The sequence below is a fragment of the Eptatretus burgeri genome, chromosome 3 (genome assembly GCF_056783735.1).
Source record: "Eptatretus burgeri isolate ZD-2024b chromosome 3, Ebu_testis_v1, whole genome shotgun sequence".
Lineage (NCBI taxonomy): Eukaryota > Metazoa > Chordata > Myxini > Myxiniformes > Myxinidae > Eptatretus > Eptatretus burgeri.
The window spans coordinates 107,256,380-107,273,832 of record NC_140963.1 but is presented as its reverse complement, the minus strand read 5'-3'; the positions used below and the strand labels follow the sequence as shown (position 1 = coordinate 107,273,832).

Sequence of the window (17,453 nt, the reverse complement as noted above, 5' to 3'; positions counted from 1 at the left end):
TCTTGTTTGAAGTGTTGTACCTCCATGTGACAACAAACACATTAAAAATCTATTTAGATTCCTAATTTATCCGAAAGGTTGTCCCACAAAGTAGTTCAAATAATACGCACTAAACAGCTCACTAATATTCATGACCCTGGAAGTATCGTACGCAGCGATGTGTTGCGGCAGTATCAGGGAGGAATTAACACCTCTGTTGTTCTGAGTGACTGACAGTTTTGCCAACAACCATATTTGATCTAACTTCGCCTTATACTCCAAATAAATTTACCTATGAATGAAGGAAAGAAAAATGGGAAAATTAGCCAATTCCACTTATGAATATAAGCCGAAGAATACGGTATTTCCAATAAATGTTATTGACAACAATGCAAACCAATTTATTCATTTAACAATTTAAGCTTTTCAACTGAAAATAAAAATAAGTCACGCTTAATTTATTGCCTCGATATTCAACCACAAGCTTGTCAATCGCCCCACCAGGCCAAACGTGACAACGCTAAGATCTTACCAGCCGCAAGGCCTCTTCCCAGGCATGACCTTCAATCAGCACCACCACTGCTGCTTCATAATCCTAGCACAACAACATCAATCTTCATCATGAAACTTAGTTGCTAATTGCAAAAAAAAAATAAAAAAATCAATAAAGAGGTCGAATAAATGCGAGTTTACTTTTTTACAATCAGACTAAGTTGCTTATACAACAGTTTGTGTTTATAAAGCAACAAAACTCACCCTCTTGCTAATATCACAAAGGTACACAAGGCCAGTCATGCTTGCTTACCTCTGCATATTGGTCCAGTACACAGGCAGCATCGGTGAACCTCCGCTGTTCCTTTAGCTTCACTAAAACACAAAAGGGAATATTACTCCAATGAAAGAAAAAACAAATAAACAGAAAACAACCTTAAAAGCAACACAAAGCAAAATAAAATAATTAATTGTGTGGTCATCTGCACAGCAAAATAATGACTTTAGAATCATCATTTTGAGGCATTATCAGGTTAAAGCATTGTTGAGCATTTAGCCCCAATAGAAGGAAAGAAAGCCTGTTGTTTTGTGTACATCCACTTTTGAATGGAAAAAATTAAGGAGTCAACAAAGTAAAGTTGTACTAATTAAAATGGGAGTGTAAATATTCCATAGAGATGGGCCAAACAGCCTTCTGCATTTTGGAATATTCCCGTATATTCATATAGAAACCACAATGAACCGAGGAAAAAGTTTATTCTGAAACAATCCCTCCGAAAAAGGCTGCTCACCCGCCAGAGACCGGGCCAGTCGTGCAAGACAATCAGAAGAAAAGCTCAATCGTGCTGCAGCACTTAGAGCAAGCTGCCAACTCCCAGCCGACTGAAAGGCTTCAAGGGCTGAATGCCAAAGGCCGCAGCGGGCGAGCACCAACCCAGCCTCCTCGAGATGACCCTGCTCCCCAAGTTTCTCTGCATATCCTTTGCTCAGCTCCTGGGTAAAGACAAAAGATAATAAGCAAAAACAGCGAAATGGTTTGCATTTACTGTTTAGCTCAGGAAACCGAGCTGTTCGACGTCACGTGGTCAAGGTTTTTATTCAGAGAGAAGAGGAGGATATAGTTACACCTCAAGCTACATCTCACATTCACACCTGAAAGGTGTAACCAAACACTCATGAATTTGAATAACACTGACCTTCGGCCTTAAAATAACATTATGGAGTAATTCGAGCTGTACATGGCATGGAACCAAATAACATCTACTCCTGCCACCCTTCTCCCAGTTTTAGCATTTGATGTTCTGTTCTCAGAGCTTGTATTGCCATCACCTGGAACTCAGAGCTGTCATGTGGGTAAAACTTGAGAGCCTCTTGAAAAAGATTTTTCTCACGTGCCAAGTTGAGCAGCATGGGAAACTTCTCCGGCCCTGTGTGAAACAACACCAGTCGTTTTAAGACTACATGATGGTAGTAAGTTATCATTGTGGTTTGTTTTGCATTTCAAAAGGCATTCATTAGTACTGCTAATGAAATGGTATTTTAAACATTTATTGATTTATTTATTTACATTGATCAGAAGGCTCATGGTGGAGCTGCCATGTAGATTAGCAGGAGGAAAAACATTAGTCGCCATCACTTTAATTATATATGACTTACAATGACAAATCAATGCACTATTTGGGATGTCAACATCACGAGCCAGGGGTTTAGATGGGAATGCTATCAAATCAACCGAGTTAATTTTTCCAGTATAAAATTGTTGAAGAGTCCTTCCTGTTGGAAGAGACCAAAAGGGAGAATAGCTGCCCTTGCTCATATATTTGGCTACCAATGATGAGAAGCAAACCTTGACTGCACAAACAAAAGACTTTGGATCTCCAACTTAGAATCAGCACAAGATGACAAAATTGCTGTCGATGGATGAATGGTATCAAATTCAAATGACAAGTACCAAGTGGTTGGTGAAACATAGAGCCGGGGGGGGGGGGGAGGGGGGGAGAAGAGGAGAAAAAAGTGTGGAACAGACATGAGGAGATATGAGGAAGGGAGAGGGATGGGAAGGGGATCACATGGTAAACAAAATGGACACTACAGGGACTTTCAGGACCTTATACTACAGGGAACTTTTGGGAAGGAAGGCAGGGAATTTGGAGGAGGTGGGTTTGGGGTGGATTAATGGGGTAGAAAAGATCATGGTTTTGGATGGGGGAAGATAAGAGATGGTGGTGAACAGCTGTTTTGAAGACCTGGAAGGAAGAGAGGAATTGAAGAGAGTGTGGGAGTTTTGCCAAAGGTGGGAAAAAAGAGGAATGAGAGAGTGAATGTGATCAGAGATTTTTGATTTTGGTAGTTTTACCATAAGGAGGTTGCTGATGGACCTTGAGCTACCTGCGGACATATGGGGGGGAACATGTCTCAGAAAGAGCAGGAGGGGGGGCGAGATCAGAGAGGAGACGCTAGAAGACAGAAAGACCACCGACCTGCCTGTGGTGAGAGAGTGGGAGACCCAAAGACTCAGCCTCATTGTGGGAGATACTAATGATCCGAAATGTCTTGGTTTCCACAGCATGAAGCCGAGAAAGGTGAGAGGCAGGAGCACCAGCCCAGAGGGGAGAGCAGTACTCCATCAGGCTGCGGACGAAAGCTTTGTAGGTAGTTTGGAGATCAGGTGTGCCAAGGAAGGACTTTGCGTGACGGAGGATGCCCAGTCGGGGACTGGCTTTGGAGGGCAGCTTGGAAGTGTGGCTTTCCCAGGAAATATCATGGCAGATAGTGAGACCCAGAAGCTTGAATGCAGGGACTTCTTCAAGAGGTTTGTTGAGAAAGTAGATGGGGGGAGGGGGAGGGAGGGGTGCGGTTTCCAGACGGCCTTTTCAAAGAGACCAAGTGAGAGTGTGAGATTTGTCAGGGTTGAAGAACATATTCCATGTGTTGGATCAGCTTGTGATTCTATCCAGATCTGCAGAGTGAAGAGGCTGCTGCTTGCTGATCTGAGGGATGACAGATGGTACTGCAGAGGGTGGAGTCATCAGCAAAGAGATAAAGAGGATTTTAGAGTTGGAAAGATCATTGATGAAAACCACAAAAAGAACAGGGCCCAGAAAACTGCCTTGAGGAACTCCAGCCTGGACAGGAAGAGGGGATGAGAGAACTCCATTAAGGGCCACACGATGGCTGCGACAGGAGAGGAAGTCTGCGAGCCATGAGGGGAGATGTCCTTGGATACCATACGGAGAGAGTTTGGTGAGCAGGGAAGTGTGCCAGACCAGACCTCCTCCCGAGATCGATAATTTGGGGGAAAATAGGAGGAGGTTTGGTGATGAGAATTGAAAAATTGTCTTCAATTTGTTGTACTATCATGTACAGTTTAAAGATAAGAATGAGGAAATTTTATGAAAGAAACACCAATTAAAACTCACCACACTTGCTCAAGTGAACAAGAGCCTTTCCATGCCGGCCAAGATGATGGTCTATTGTGTAGCATCGATAATGTTTGTCCATCTGTTTGAGCTCATTCAAAATAGGCAAGTATTCCTTGGGATCCTAAAAATAAACAAAAATGCAAAACAAAAACAACAAAACAACCACAAAAAAATAAACAAAACAACGGCACTCTCAGACGTCGTGACATTGACGGATATGCCACCGCCCACATTATTACATCATTATAATACTTTTTGATTTAAATGGAAGTTCCATTTGATGGAAGTGAGCTCCAAACATAAACATACCAAGTTTGATTTAAATCCCTTCAGCTGTTTGCAAGTATCACATTTTTACCTGACATGACCTCTGACCCTTGATGCCAAATTAGAATCAGTTCACCTTTTCATCACAATATAACTACATCACAATATACTTGTACCAAGTTTGTTCAAAATCCCATCACTGGTTCACAAGTTAGTGCAGTAACAGAATTTTTAAGCAACGGAACCTCTGACCTTTGACCGCTTGACCCTATAATCAAATCCGTTTATCTTTACACCATTATAATATTTGCAACAAGTTTGACTTTGCTCCCTTCAGCCATTCTTAAGTTATCGTGGCAACGAAAACCTATCACGGACGGACAGACTCAAGGATGAACAACTCGAAAACATAATGCTTCAGGTGACTTCATCGGCGGAGGCATAAAAATTACAAGTTAAATGGGTGGAGTCATAGGCAGTTGACAAGCAGAGCAATAAAATGTTATCCTCATTCCCAAAACAAGTCAAAGATGAGTTCAAAACGACTCCATTTCCAAATCAAGGACGAATAATTTACATGAACTTTGACACTTTTCTCAAAATTCAGCACCAAAGAATAAAATTTATAATTGACTAGTTTTATTACCCTTATTACGAACATTTTCATCATCAATATTTAAAAACTATGTGGTGGAAAAGGCAAAGATAAAGGTGGTGAAGGGAGAGGGAGGAGGTGAGGGAGGAGAAACTTACCATAACAGAGAATATGATGCACACTTAATCAGTAACAAGCCAGTTTTTGATGCACCAGGATGTTGGTTTTCATTCAGTTTGATTCCACAGGAGAACAAATCTATGACCATACAGCTCAGACATGACACTACAAAATGAGCTATCCTCCCATCCCTTAAAGTTTCGACTACGACAGCTGGCCTTCCATTGAGATCTTCTATATCAAGCGCTTATTGGACTTGACTCCACTCATCTTAACAAATCTGACATGATAGGAACATTTATCAAGCTGAACTCATGGACTATTTTAAAATCTAGAGGTTACTGCTCATGGGAGAGTTAGATAATATAGATGTGAAGGAACAACGCAATGGAAGGTAATCAGACTCGGTGGAGTAATGGTTACACCATCTTCTCTGAGTCTGGGAGGTCGGTGGTTCAAACCCAAACCTAGCCGAGTCATACTAAAGACGAACAATGGTGCATGCTGCTTCCTTGCTTGATGCTCATTGGTTATAAAAGGACATAGCACAGACAAACAACCACAAGTTGGCAATCATTGTGCAAGTTTAAATGGGCCGAATGGCCTCCTGCGTTGAAGGCCTTGTGAGGGAACATTCAGTTATTAATTTATTATGATTAAAGATGGGGGTGGAGGGGAACAGGCAGACAAGACAAATACAGACAAATATGATCCAAGTGATTACATGAAGCTATAGGGAGACAGATGGGGAAGGTTCAGCCACAATGAAAGACTCTTCGGTCAGAATATAACCCAGAAATGAAGGGCTACTGTCTTGAAGGAATGGAGAGACCAAGACGACAAAACAAACTGAGAAATGTGCGGAGGGGACACTAATATCAACACCAGCACCACCAACAAAAAACTGAAATGAAAATATGCTGACGTACCACTCATTTAAAAAAAAACAAAAAAAAACAAGGAAACTGTCTTCAAACAAAGTAACAAAAAATGACAAAGAGGAAAAAACTGAAAAGAAGGATGGGTCAAAAAGAAATCAAGATACTGTCGGACCCCGCTATTCACGGGGGATAAGTTCCTAGATATTGCCGCGAATAGCGAATCCACCAATAGCGGGGCATTGTTTCAATGGAAAAAGGAGGGATAGGTTTCTGGCGGTTCGTGATTCACGATGGAAACTCAAAAATCCCATGAAAAAAACCATGAAAACGCCAGCAAAAAAACGGTGAAAACGCAAAAAGAAACACGAATATGCAAAGCACAGGGCCACAAATGTCGAAGCAGGTCGCATTCTATGAACCGCAAATAGGCAGGGTCCGTGAATAGCAAATCCATGAAAAGCGGGGTCTGACAGGACGCAAAATGGGGAACAACCCTAAATTCAAGTAATGCAAATAAAGCTTGAATGGGGAAAAAAAAACAAAAAAAAACAACAAACATGTGGCCAAAATCCTACCTTCTGTGATTTTTCAGCAACCATGAGCACAAGTTGCAGGTCATAGGTACCAAGTGCATGCTCATAAAGTTCATTAACATCTACCAAGAACAACAGGAACTTCAAGGCCTCCTCCGCTCCAATGCTTTTCCCTTCATGGCCCTGTCCATCTTCCAACTGTTCACTTTGTACAGTTTGCTCCAATTGTTCTGTATTAGAAAAACATCAATTATCATCCAGTCACAAACATGTACAAAGGCTAATCTAATTTGTATGGGATGGAAAAGCAAAATACCTCGCAGCAGATGTACATGCTGGAGGGCAGCCTCAATATCTGGATGACTTCTCTTTACCAGTGCTGTCAGAATGGCAAGGAAATATCTGTAGGCCAAGCAAATATATAATCAAATCACTGCTTCTCAGCCTCCTCTCACAAGCAAATGGCTGCAGGACAGAAATTACAGATGCAATGGCAAACAGGAAAAATACAGGAAAGAGAAAACATAAATTTAACTTGCCGTTTGGAATCCATGCGTTCCATGGAGAAGCGGAGATGATCACACACAATATCTCGTTTGCACGTCGTCGTTTTGCTGGTGTAGCTGCAAGCAGCAGAGCTATAGCGATACATTGTAGTCATCACATCCTCATCCCTGCAGGAAAGGAGAAAATCAGTGACAGCAAAGGTTAAAGCAAACGGACAGAGTAATGTAAAACAGGACAAAAAAAACGACACAGTCGTGGCCAAAAATATTGGCAACTTTGCACTTTTTTCAAATAATGCACAATTTCTTCCAGGAAATTGTTGAAATAAAAAAATATTTTGGTCTCCACATATGTATTTCTTTGGTTTGCAGTGGAATAAAATAAAAAAGCTGAAAAAAATACCAAATCTTAGCTTATTCCACATAGAGATCCGAAAATGGCCCGGACAATATTATTGGCACCTTTTAGAAGTTGTTCGAAATAATTAGATTTCAAGCAGGTTATTCTCCTTGACTTTGGAATTGAACTCACCTGTGGTGAGTTGCAGGTGCCTGCAATATAAAAATCACTCATTCAACTCGTTTGAAGAGACAAAAGGAGTTGGTCTGCTGGTTTGTGTCACTGTGTGTACCACAATGAGCATGGAGAAAACAAAGACAACCAGAGAATTGTCTGAGGAGGTCAGACAAAACATTGTTACCAAGCATGGGCAATCTCAAGGCTACAAGTCCATCTTCAGAGACCTTGATGTTCCTGTGTTCACCGTACGCCACGTTATCAGGAAGTTTAAGGCCCATGGCATGAGCCAACGTGCCTGAAGATGGCCACAAGAGAAAACTTGATTGAAGATTGCAGCGAAGGATTGTTCTCATGGTGGAGAAAGTACCTCGATCAACTGCCAAACAGATTCAAGCTGACCTTCATACACAATGTATGATGGTGACAGATGGTGCGAGTTGAAACTAACTCAATGAAAGGGGGTTCTATGATAGAAGACCCAAGAGGCCCCACTGCTGAGAGAGAGACATATGAAGGCATAACTGGAGTTTGCCAAAACACACCTGAACAAGCCAAAATCCTTCTTGGAGAATGTCCTGTGGACAGATGAGACTAAATAAGAGCATTTTGTTAAAACACATCATCTCTATGTTCACAGAAAACAAAATTAAGCCTTCAAAGAAAAGAACACCTTCCCGACAGTCAAACATGGAGGAGGTTCGGTGATGTTTTGGGGTTGCTGTGCTGCCTCTGGCACTGGGTGCCTCGAATGTGTGCATGGCATCATGAGATCAGGAGATTACCATGGCATCTTGGAGTGCAATGTTCAACCCATTGTCAGAAAGCTGGGTCTCCGTCAAAGGTCATGGGTCTTGCAGCAGGACAATGACCCCAAACACACTTCAAAAAGCACCCAGGAATGGTTCAAGACAAAACACTGGACTGTTCTGAAGTGGACAGCAATGAGTGCAGATGTAAATCCCATTGAACACATGTGGGGAGATCTGAAAACAGCAGTTGGGAGAAGGCAACCTTCAAATCTGGGAGAACTGGAGCAGTTTTTGCACATGAAGAGTGGGCCAAACTGCTAGTAGAGAAGTGTAGGAAGCTCATTCATGGCTATAGGAAGCACTTGACTGCAGTTATTTTGTGCAAAGGCTGTGCTACCAAATATGAAGTCTCGGGTGTTAATAATTTTGTCAATGCCATTTCTGTTAATTCTCTGATTTAAAAGGATATATTAAATTCTGAATCAAAAACAAAGGTTCTGTAATATTAACAGTTACATAAAGAATTGTGGAGGCAAAATACTTTGTCAATTTCAACATATTTTTGGAGAAAATTGTGAGTTATTTGATAAAAGTGCAAGGATGCCAATATTTTTGGCCACGACAGTAAATTAAAAACAAGGAGCTGATACTCTCGGTTCCCTGCCTTTTGGGTCGTATGAGGAATAGATCTGTGTAATATGAAAGCTAACTCTTGAACAGTTTTTGAAATATCGTGTAAATAAGCGAAGTTAACGAGATTGTTGCCATGGCAACATTATTCAGCCAATCACAGCCATGATCTCATTAGGTTGACGTAATGTCATGAGAAAAAGATATCTGTAAAATGAAAGCTGAGTCTTCGAGAGTTTTTGAAATATCACGTACACAAAAGTACATGGACGGATGATCGTTCAGTTGGTCGGTCGGATGGAGCTCATTTTAATGTCCCCCATTTCTGACCTTGTTGTAGGAGCAGGGGACAATAACACATGGGTGTAAATGCTTGCAAAACAAAATGGAAACATTTGTGACAAAACAGCATACATGTGTTTGTGCATATAATGCATCCAGGTGGGTTCTTGCCTTGCACAGGATCAATCCTGCACTGATACCAATGCAATATGGTACTGTCCCATTATACTCGTACTTGCAGAATTATTGACTCCCTAGGCTCTCTCCTCACCACCAATCGACCGATTGATTTATCCATCCATCCACGTACTTTTTGTGTACGCGATATTTCAAAAAACGTTGAACATTTTGCTTTCATATTGTATATACATCTATTTCTCATGACATTATCTCAACCTGATTAGATAATGACTGCGATTGGCTGAACTTTGTTGCCATGACAACCATCTTGGTAACTTGGGTTGTGTACGTGATATTTCAAAAATGTTTAAAATTTAGCTTTCATATTACGCAGATCTATTCATCATACCGCCAAAAAAGGCAGGGGACTAAGAGTAGCAGCTCCTTGTTTGTTTTAAGAAAGGAAGGATTGTACTGAAAGCATTCACATTCATTGTGCCAAACTGTGGCCCCACTACCAAACTGTCAGTAGGTTGTCTGTCACCTCGCTCTTCCATGCGAGGAAGTGACGAGCTATATACTCGGCTTTGTTTGAAAAAAAAAATTAAAAAGTGATGAGCCACACTGTATATGAAATTTCAGGAAGTCAATAAGACATGCCAGGGTGATCGATTTGGGACTTGGAAGCTATTAATGCAATAGCAGGAGTAAAAGAACCATGAGTTGGTACCAGAGACCGGAGAAGAATTTGTGTGAGCTTTGCGAGTTGGCTTGGTGGGAAAAGACAATGGCCTGATATCCAAGAGCAAGTGTTGAAGGAAAAGCAGGTTAAAGGGAACAACCCTGTGGAGAGTGAGAATACAGGGAATAAAGTGAGAGGATTGACAGAGCAAGTGAACGGAAGAGTATGACTTCAGGTACAAGTACGACTCCATGGAAACCAACGCAAGAGGATTATTCACGGAGGATCCAACTCAGAGGGTAAAGTGAGAGATTGCCAGGTGTAGAGTGCATAGAGTAACAATGCTCCTGCAACAATGTCCCCATCACAGATGTTGATCCAAGAGGACACCACATCCATCACCAAGCCACCCTAGCTATTGAGGATACCGAGGTGTTTGAGCGGAGTGTACGTACACACATAGTACAGCACAAGGTTTGCTGTGCCCACCAAAGCTGTGAGCGGTTTAACAGTTGAGGTAATCAGCAAAAGGCAAGAAATTAAAAAATTATTATAAGTCAACACATTTGAAATTTACGAAGCGAAATTTGTTTCATATTAAATAGTTCCTTCTCCACCACCTATGACCACCAATCGAGAGTAAAATAACCATTGTACTATGAGAAAATGTGCATATGTAACAGATGACCAATGTTAGTGTATCTCAGCTTTTCAACTTGCAGCATTTTCAAAATGTTGTGAAATAAGTCTCTTAAACATGCATTTCCAAAAATAAGTTACATAAAGATGATGGACCCATATTATTTTTCTGTATTACTGTAATATGAAAGCATACAAAAGGCCCATAGAAGAGCAAGAATGAACATGAGACAAAAAAGTGAATGAAGGAAGATGAAGTCACACAAAAAGAGCCCTATAGGTCAGAAGAGAGAGTGTGGAATAGGAAGTAATGGGGAAGAGGACAGGGAGTGGAGAGGTGGGGGGGGCAGATTAGCATACACATATACACAGGAGGGGTAAATACAAGAAGCAATGATGAAAGATGCCATTTGATGGAAGTGAGCTCCAAACATAAAGACATTGAAATAATTAAACAGGCAAGAGAAAAGGGGATTAAATAAGTGATGATGAGCAGAAAACCTGGAATTTGGGAGGTTAACAATGAAAGGGGTTTCCTGGAAAAACGGGAAAGTCTGGTTTGGGCTAAGGAGGGTCAGAGTGTTGAAGGAGCAGGGGAAGCTGCTTGCCCTGCTGTCCCATCTGGCATTTCCTGAAGTGGCAGAGTCAAATAATTTGAGGACCAATAGCATCTCCAAACAGGAAACAGAGGTGAAGGAAATGCCACTTTCCCACCTGAGTCACCTCTGTTTAATACCATCTTTTTGAAGAGTGGCATTGTCTTGGTTATCCATCCTGTTCCAGCACCTGTAGGTTACACATGCTATCTCACATGCTTCACCAATTAGAGAATGATCGACTTCCACTTTTGTCCTGTATGGGGAGTCAGTTTCCATCTTCTATCCAGTCCTGCTCTTCCATTCATTTTTTTCCCAACATGACAACTCTCTGCTGTATGATGACACCAAGTTTAACTCTATTGTCAACCTTACATCTGCTTATCCCATATTTTCATATACAGTATGTCTCTTTTGTTGCTATGCCTGGGTTGGTTTAATGCTTAGGTTGGTGAGCTTTGAATCCCAGGGTCCTGAGTTCAAATCCCGCTCAGCTGTTGAATTAATACCAGGTGGGGTTAACTCGGCCTGCCATCCTTCAGAGGTCGGCAAAATGAGTGCCAGCATGCTGGTATACTGTGTCGGAGTAGTGACCCGTCCAGGATTGTGCCCAATAGCCAAGGAAACTGTGCAGTGTTGGTGCTACTTAAGTAGAGTATGGTCCCAATATCCTCCTCCTCCTCCTCCTCCTACTCCATGATTCCATTAGTCTTGATACCCATAGATGAAAATGTTATCAGTTCACAGACGAGAAAATGAAATCTTTGATGTTGGGGGTGGTGGAGGGAAACCCAATGACTTGCAATTATGATCATTTACAATTTCCACATCCATCCACAATTTTGAACATGGAACAAAAATTTGCATTTTATCCTTTCCACAATGTATTTACCAATATTGAACACAACTATCTTCACCTTAAATGAATCACACCTACCTGAGCTCTGTAAGGAACAAGTTGATCTGAGTCACTGATCCAATCTGCTGCAGAAACTTCTCCACATTGTCAAGGAAAGCCTGCAAGGAAGAATGCAAGTGTGTTTTCTAATACGAGAACTGCATACATCACTGTACTAGTTAAACCAGTAATAAAGTGTTCAATGCTGCATGCAAAAAGCTCGAGAAAGACGAGGCTCCTCCCACACCTTCGGATTATAGTCATAGAGAAAGTTCAAGTTCACTCTCTGCTTCCGTGTGCAATCAAAGGCCTCCTTGAACATGAGCCTGAAACAGCAGGTTATAAGTAAGTAGTTTGTTACATGCCAGTTGTGATTGACTCTCTCCATTGCCAAAGATCAAGTCAAGATGGAAGAACAGGCAAATATGCATCGGAAAAGTGAATTTTAATGACATCCTTATTTTGGGTTTCATTTCAATGATCAATCCAGATATTTTGTCACATTTTCCATTATTATTATTGTTAGTATTTCATATACAGCCTGTGGATGCTGGTTGCATTATTGATGGGAGCACAGCTGTGCTGCTGATGCAGTGCCCCCTGTTTAGGGTAAGCTGGTACTCATTTTGCCAACCTCAGAAAAATGGTTGAATCAATCAACTGAATCAAAATCAAGGCTGAATCAACACACCTGGTGTTATTGAACAGCACTAAAGGGGCTCAAACTCAAGATCCTAAGATCTTAAGCCAGCCACTTTAACTGTTAAGCCAACACAAGGCTGTTTTCCATATCAGAAAGAGGCCATACCAAATCTACACCAAATCACTTCCATATCACTCTACCAAAGTTTGAATGCAGTAATGCTCAATTAGGAGTCTTTAGCATACATGCAGCACTCGAAACAAGTTGAATTATCAGTTTGCACTGGTTAGTCAGACTTGATTAATGCAATTTCATAGTATAATCAATAGCCTACTATAAGAGAGCCGTGTGTGTGTGTGTATGTGTATGTGTATGTGTATGTGTGTGTGTGTGTGTGTGTGTGTGTGTGTGTGTGTGTGTGTGTGTGTGTGTGTGTGTGTGTGTGTGTGTGTGTGTGTGTGTGTGTGTGTGTGTGTGTGTGTGTGTGTGTGTGCGCGTGTGTGTGTGCGCGTGTGCGTGTGTGTGCGTGTGTGTGTCACAACTTTTCTCAGAGATGGCTGAACGGATCTTCTTGAAACTTTAAGAGGTTCATCAGTGAGTGCCAGGGAGTGTTTGAGGCAAAAGTTGGATTTTAAAGTTATTTTTATTTTTAATTTTAATCACTTTTATTTACAGTGCCTAAGCCTTTGTAGCTATGTGTAAGGAAATAGTAAATGATCCCTGACCCCATTATTTAGGGGATGTAGGGAAATGTTTCAGGCCCCCACAAAAAAATAGAAAAAAAAAATTTGATTTCTTCAAATATACCAACAGGATTAGAACAGCACCGGGCAACGCCGGGTACGCCTAAGAGTTGATTCATAAACCAACTCATTCAACAATCACAATGTTCTTGAGAATAAGAGCGTAAGTTCTTGATAACTTTACATTTTATAAAGTCCACTTAACAGGAAAAAATACATGAAGAATGAAACTCCTTCGATTCAAGCCCAGCATAAAGAGCTTTTCTTGAAAAGGGACTACAGGTTCTTCCAATCAATGACAACAACTAGCGTTCCATGTTACAAACATGTGCTCCAGATGCTGTTTACATGTAACAGTCACAAGAATGGATTAACTGTATTAACACTCACTTGTCCAACCATCTGCCAACTTGAGCCAACACCAAAGGACGAGGGTGGATTGTTTCCAAGTTTCCACGTGGCATCTGCAGAAGCAGCATGGCAAGATGCCAAAGCATTGACTAAAAACAATAATGGTTATAAAATGGCTGACATGCATGTTGAACAGACATCAAGTTAAACATAGCCAACAGGGAAAGTACTGAACTAAATCTATATATTACTAAAACTCTCATCTTGTATGTATGTATATATGTACTGTATGTTCCCAAAATACAGCCAAAATGGTACACGATAGCACAAAAATTTTAGCGCCACCTTACTCACCATTCTCCTGCGGTGTGCAGTATCAAGTTTCGTTCAAATCGGGAAATGAAAAAAATATTTTCAAAATCAGTTCCTGATTCAGTAAAGTACTCTTCGGGAGAATTTGATCAATGCAAACAACCTCAGCGGTATAGTTCGCTGGAGCTATCTTTTTTTTTCTTGAAATGATTTATTTTAAAATCTCAAACATTGAGTATAGACAAAGAACGATTTATTTTTAAGCATAAAATAAACAGCCATTTTGATCTAATAATTGCGTGTTCATTAGTAAATAAAAATGTGTTTAGAAGATTACGCACAATAAATTCTTCGACTTTCTTTTCTCCGTTTTTTTTTTCACATTGACGCGCAATATCAAGTTTCATTCAAATCGGGCAACGAAAAAATTTATTAAAAAATCAATTTCCGATTCAGTCAAGTACTCTTCTGGATTATTTGATCAATGCAAACAACCTCAGCGGTATAGTTCGCTGGAGCTATCTTTTTTGTGTTTTTTTTTTAATGATTTTTTTATCAACCGCTGTCACAACGGGGACCCAACGGGTTCACGGGTCGTCTAGTAAGTACTAAATTTAAGTTTTGTCCAAATTGTACCCAACCACAAGCTCTCCATAATACAAGAAATAAGCAAACATCTGTAAAATTAATCTTTCATGACCAATATATTATAATGTGTCCAGGTCTTGAAAGGCTCGGCGTGCCGGGCTGTTTTGTCTCAAAAATAACAGAGTTGCCTGTTTTGGCCCAAATCTATTGGTCTTGCAGCCTCTGCTCTTTCCATACTCTGCCACTCCCCGGGTTTCTGTATGGTGCGCACGGTTCACCATCAACATCAAGCCCCTCCTCGTGAAACTCCCGAAATCCAGAACCACTGCTCACCTTCACTCATTATTCCTCTCTTTTCCCACCAGTGGAACCGCCTTCCACACTCTCTTTAATATCATTCTTCCCTCCTGGTCTTCAGAACAGCTGTTCACCACCATCTGAGGTCATCCCCCATCCAAGAGCCAGGTTCTTTTCTCGACCCATGAAACCGCCACCACCCATCCCAAAACTTTACTTACATATCCATCTTGTCCACCCCTTGCATTCTCCCCTACTCATCATTACCTGCATCCCTCGTTTGTCTGTCTCAGTCGACCTTCTCCCTGCTATTCGTGTTGACCCTTTCTCCTGATGTTCCCTTTGTTATGTTGTGTCCTATTCTGTTGTCTTTCCTAGCTCTTCCACAGGCCCAGACCATGTATATATATATATATATATACATACATATTAATTTTTTTATTTTTTTTTTAATATAGTATTTTTTTAAGGGGGAAGTAGCAGAAACGGGATCCCCAGGAAATGTGGCATTCTAGTGTATTTCCGTTATAATTGGCCCATGCACGGGAATTCACAAAGTATAGGTATGCATAAGTGGTTGCATTTATTTTAACACAAACATACAAGGGGGCGGAGGGGGTGGGGGATGTGAGGGTTATCACACTCCTTCCCAACCACATGTCACGACTCAATAAACAAGCTCAAATGAGTTAAGATCCTTGTCCTCTTAATGATGACGTCATAAAACGAATATGACGTCATTGTGATGCATCAGGTTTGCGATAAATTATCTGTGCTAATGCCCGGCTTCATTCCCGCAAACAAAATTCAAACAGCTTGCCTAGTTTCGGAGATAATGGAATAGGCGATTTCCATTAGCGGCGATATTATTAAGTCAACTTTTTTTCTCAGAAGAATTTCAAAAATCGGAGATGGTTACTGCCTGTGCGTGGGCTTTCTTCATATACATGGCAAATTTCACAAAGATCCGATGAAAACTCTGGGTTGTGAAACAAAAAATGTCAAAAAATAGGAATGACGTCATAAAAATTGGTATGACGTCATAGTGATGTATCATATGTGTGGTAATTTATCTCTGCGAATGCCCTGTTCGATTCCCACAAACAGAATTCAAAAAGCTTTCCTAGTTTCGGAGATAATTTTTTCGGCGATTTCCATTAGCGGAGATATTTTGACATCATAACTTTTTTTTCTAGGAGGAATTTTCAAAATCGGAGATGGTTACTGTCTGCGCAGGGTAATTATATATATATATATATATATATATATATATATATATATATATATATATATATATATATATATATATATATATTGTTGTGGTTGACGAAATTCGCAAACCACCATTCAGGTCCCTTAGGTGAGATATCTCTGTAAGTATATGTGTAGTTAGGCCCAAACCCGTTGTTTAGAGGGAATAAATGTCATTTATGCGGGCTGCGACCCTTTTAGATAGCCGTTTTTCTTTACTATCTTTATTTTGGACCAGCCGCCATTACTACCACCACCAACCACGTCTCAACAGCCATCACACAACAACCACCAACCACCAACCACAACGCCGCTTCACAACAACAGCCACGACCTTTACCGTCACAACTCGCCACCATCGCATCACCGTCATTCCCACGCCACTTGTGGGCACCGATACTGGACTCGTGCAGGGCGCGCACCGAACAGCGTGTTCAGAAACATCGCAGACTTTCCGAGGAAAACGGATCAAAAACGACTCACGCCCACTTCTGTTCCGTCCTATCGGCGAGCTGGGGTGATTTGGCCCCGCCTCCAGGGCGTTGGAGTGAGGACGCTATATGCAAATTCATGGATCAAAAAGCATTCACGCCCACTTTTCCTCGGTCCAATGGGGAGCCAGTTAGAGAGGTGAAGGGTCGGAGGCAGAGGGTCAAAGGTGGGGGAGCGAGGCCACGGGGGATATAAACGGCTGCGTTCGTCAGTCAAGGCAGTTCAGTTCGCAGTTGTGAGTTCGGAGGGGAGAAGTCAAGAGTGAAGAGTTGGGACGAGCCAAGAGAGGAGACGGAGAGGGCGATTAGACGGAGCTGTGGAGAGGTGGCGGCGGCGAAGGCGGACGAGGGGGTGCTCGCGTCGGTGCCGGGAGCTGCAGAGGGAGAGGCCAGCAACGCGACCGAGGTCGAGGAGGAGACGCTCGTCGCGGGACCCGAGACAGGGTGATATCCGCCATCCCCCGAGCATCAACAACCCCCCTCCTGTTTCCCCCCGCGCTGAGATAGTGCGACAAGGGGGCCCCTTTCCCACCCCCTACCAGACACTGTCCGCGAGGCCCGCGGAGTTGAGGCGCCACCGCCGCTCCGCGTCTCATCATCAGACGGGTAGGCCCGACACGGTCTCGGCCCCAGGCCCGCCTACCCCCCTCATCTTTGAGGGTGGTTCTTTTTCTTTTGCTTTGGGTATCTGTGTTGTCGGCGCCGTCTGTGAAGTAAAATTGTATAAGTGTTGCCGTGTGCTCGGTAGTCGGATAGCTCTGCATTGTGTTTCTCTTTTATATTTGCTTTTGTGTAATATTGTGTTTCTTCTCCTTTTACATGTGCTTTTGGTGTAATTGTATATGTGTGCTTCCCGTTCATCGCGA

General features: G+C 41.8%; 1 protein-coding gene across 6 annotated transcripts in view; it reads right to left on the bottom strand.

Moving 5' to 3' along the window:
- The window catches only part of ELP1 (elongator acetyltransferase complex subunit 1), a 109,621-nt gene that overhangs the window by 29,841 nt on the left and 62,327 nt on the right, over window positions 1-17,453 (bottom strand). For all 6 annotated transcript variants that reach the window (XM_085874877.1, XM_085874873.1, XM_085874879.1 and 3 more), the window contains exons 20-30: window positions 13,688-13,761; window positions 12,159-12,237; window positions 11,951-12,030; window positions 6,829-6,963; window positions 6,606-6,691; window positions 6,332-6,519; window positions 3,891-4,014; window positions 1,801-1,898; window positions 1,263-1,464; window positions 785-846; window positions 512-574 (exon numbers count right to left, since the gene is read on the bottom strand). In XM_085874877.1, the coding sequence (XP_085731003.1) occupies window positions 512-574; window positions 785-846; window positions 1,263-1,464; window positions 1,801-1,898; window positions 3,891-4,014; window positions 6,332-6,519; window positions 6,606-6,691; window positions 6,829-6,963; window positions 11,951-12,030; window positions 12,159-12,237; window positions 13,688-13,761 (1,191 nt within the window). The remainder of the gene's footprint in view (window positions 1-511; window positions 575-784; window positions 847-1,262; window positions 1,465-1,800; window positions 1,899-3,890; window positions 4,015-6,331; window positions 6,520-6,605; window positions 6,692-6,828; window positions 6,964-11,950; window positions 12,031-12,158; window positions 12,238-13,687; window positions 13,762-17,453) is intronic.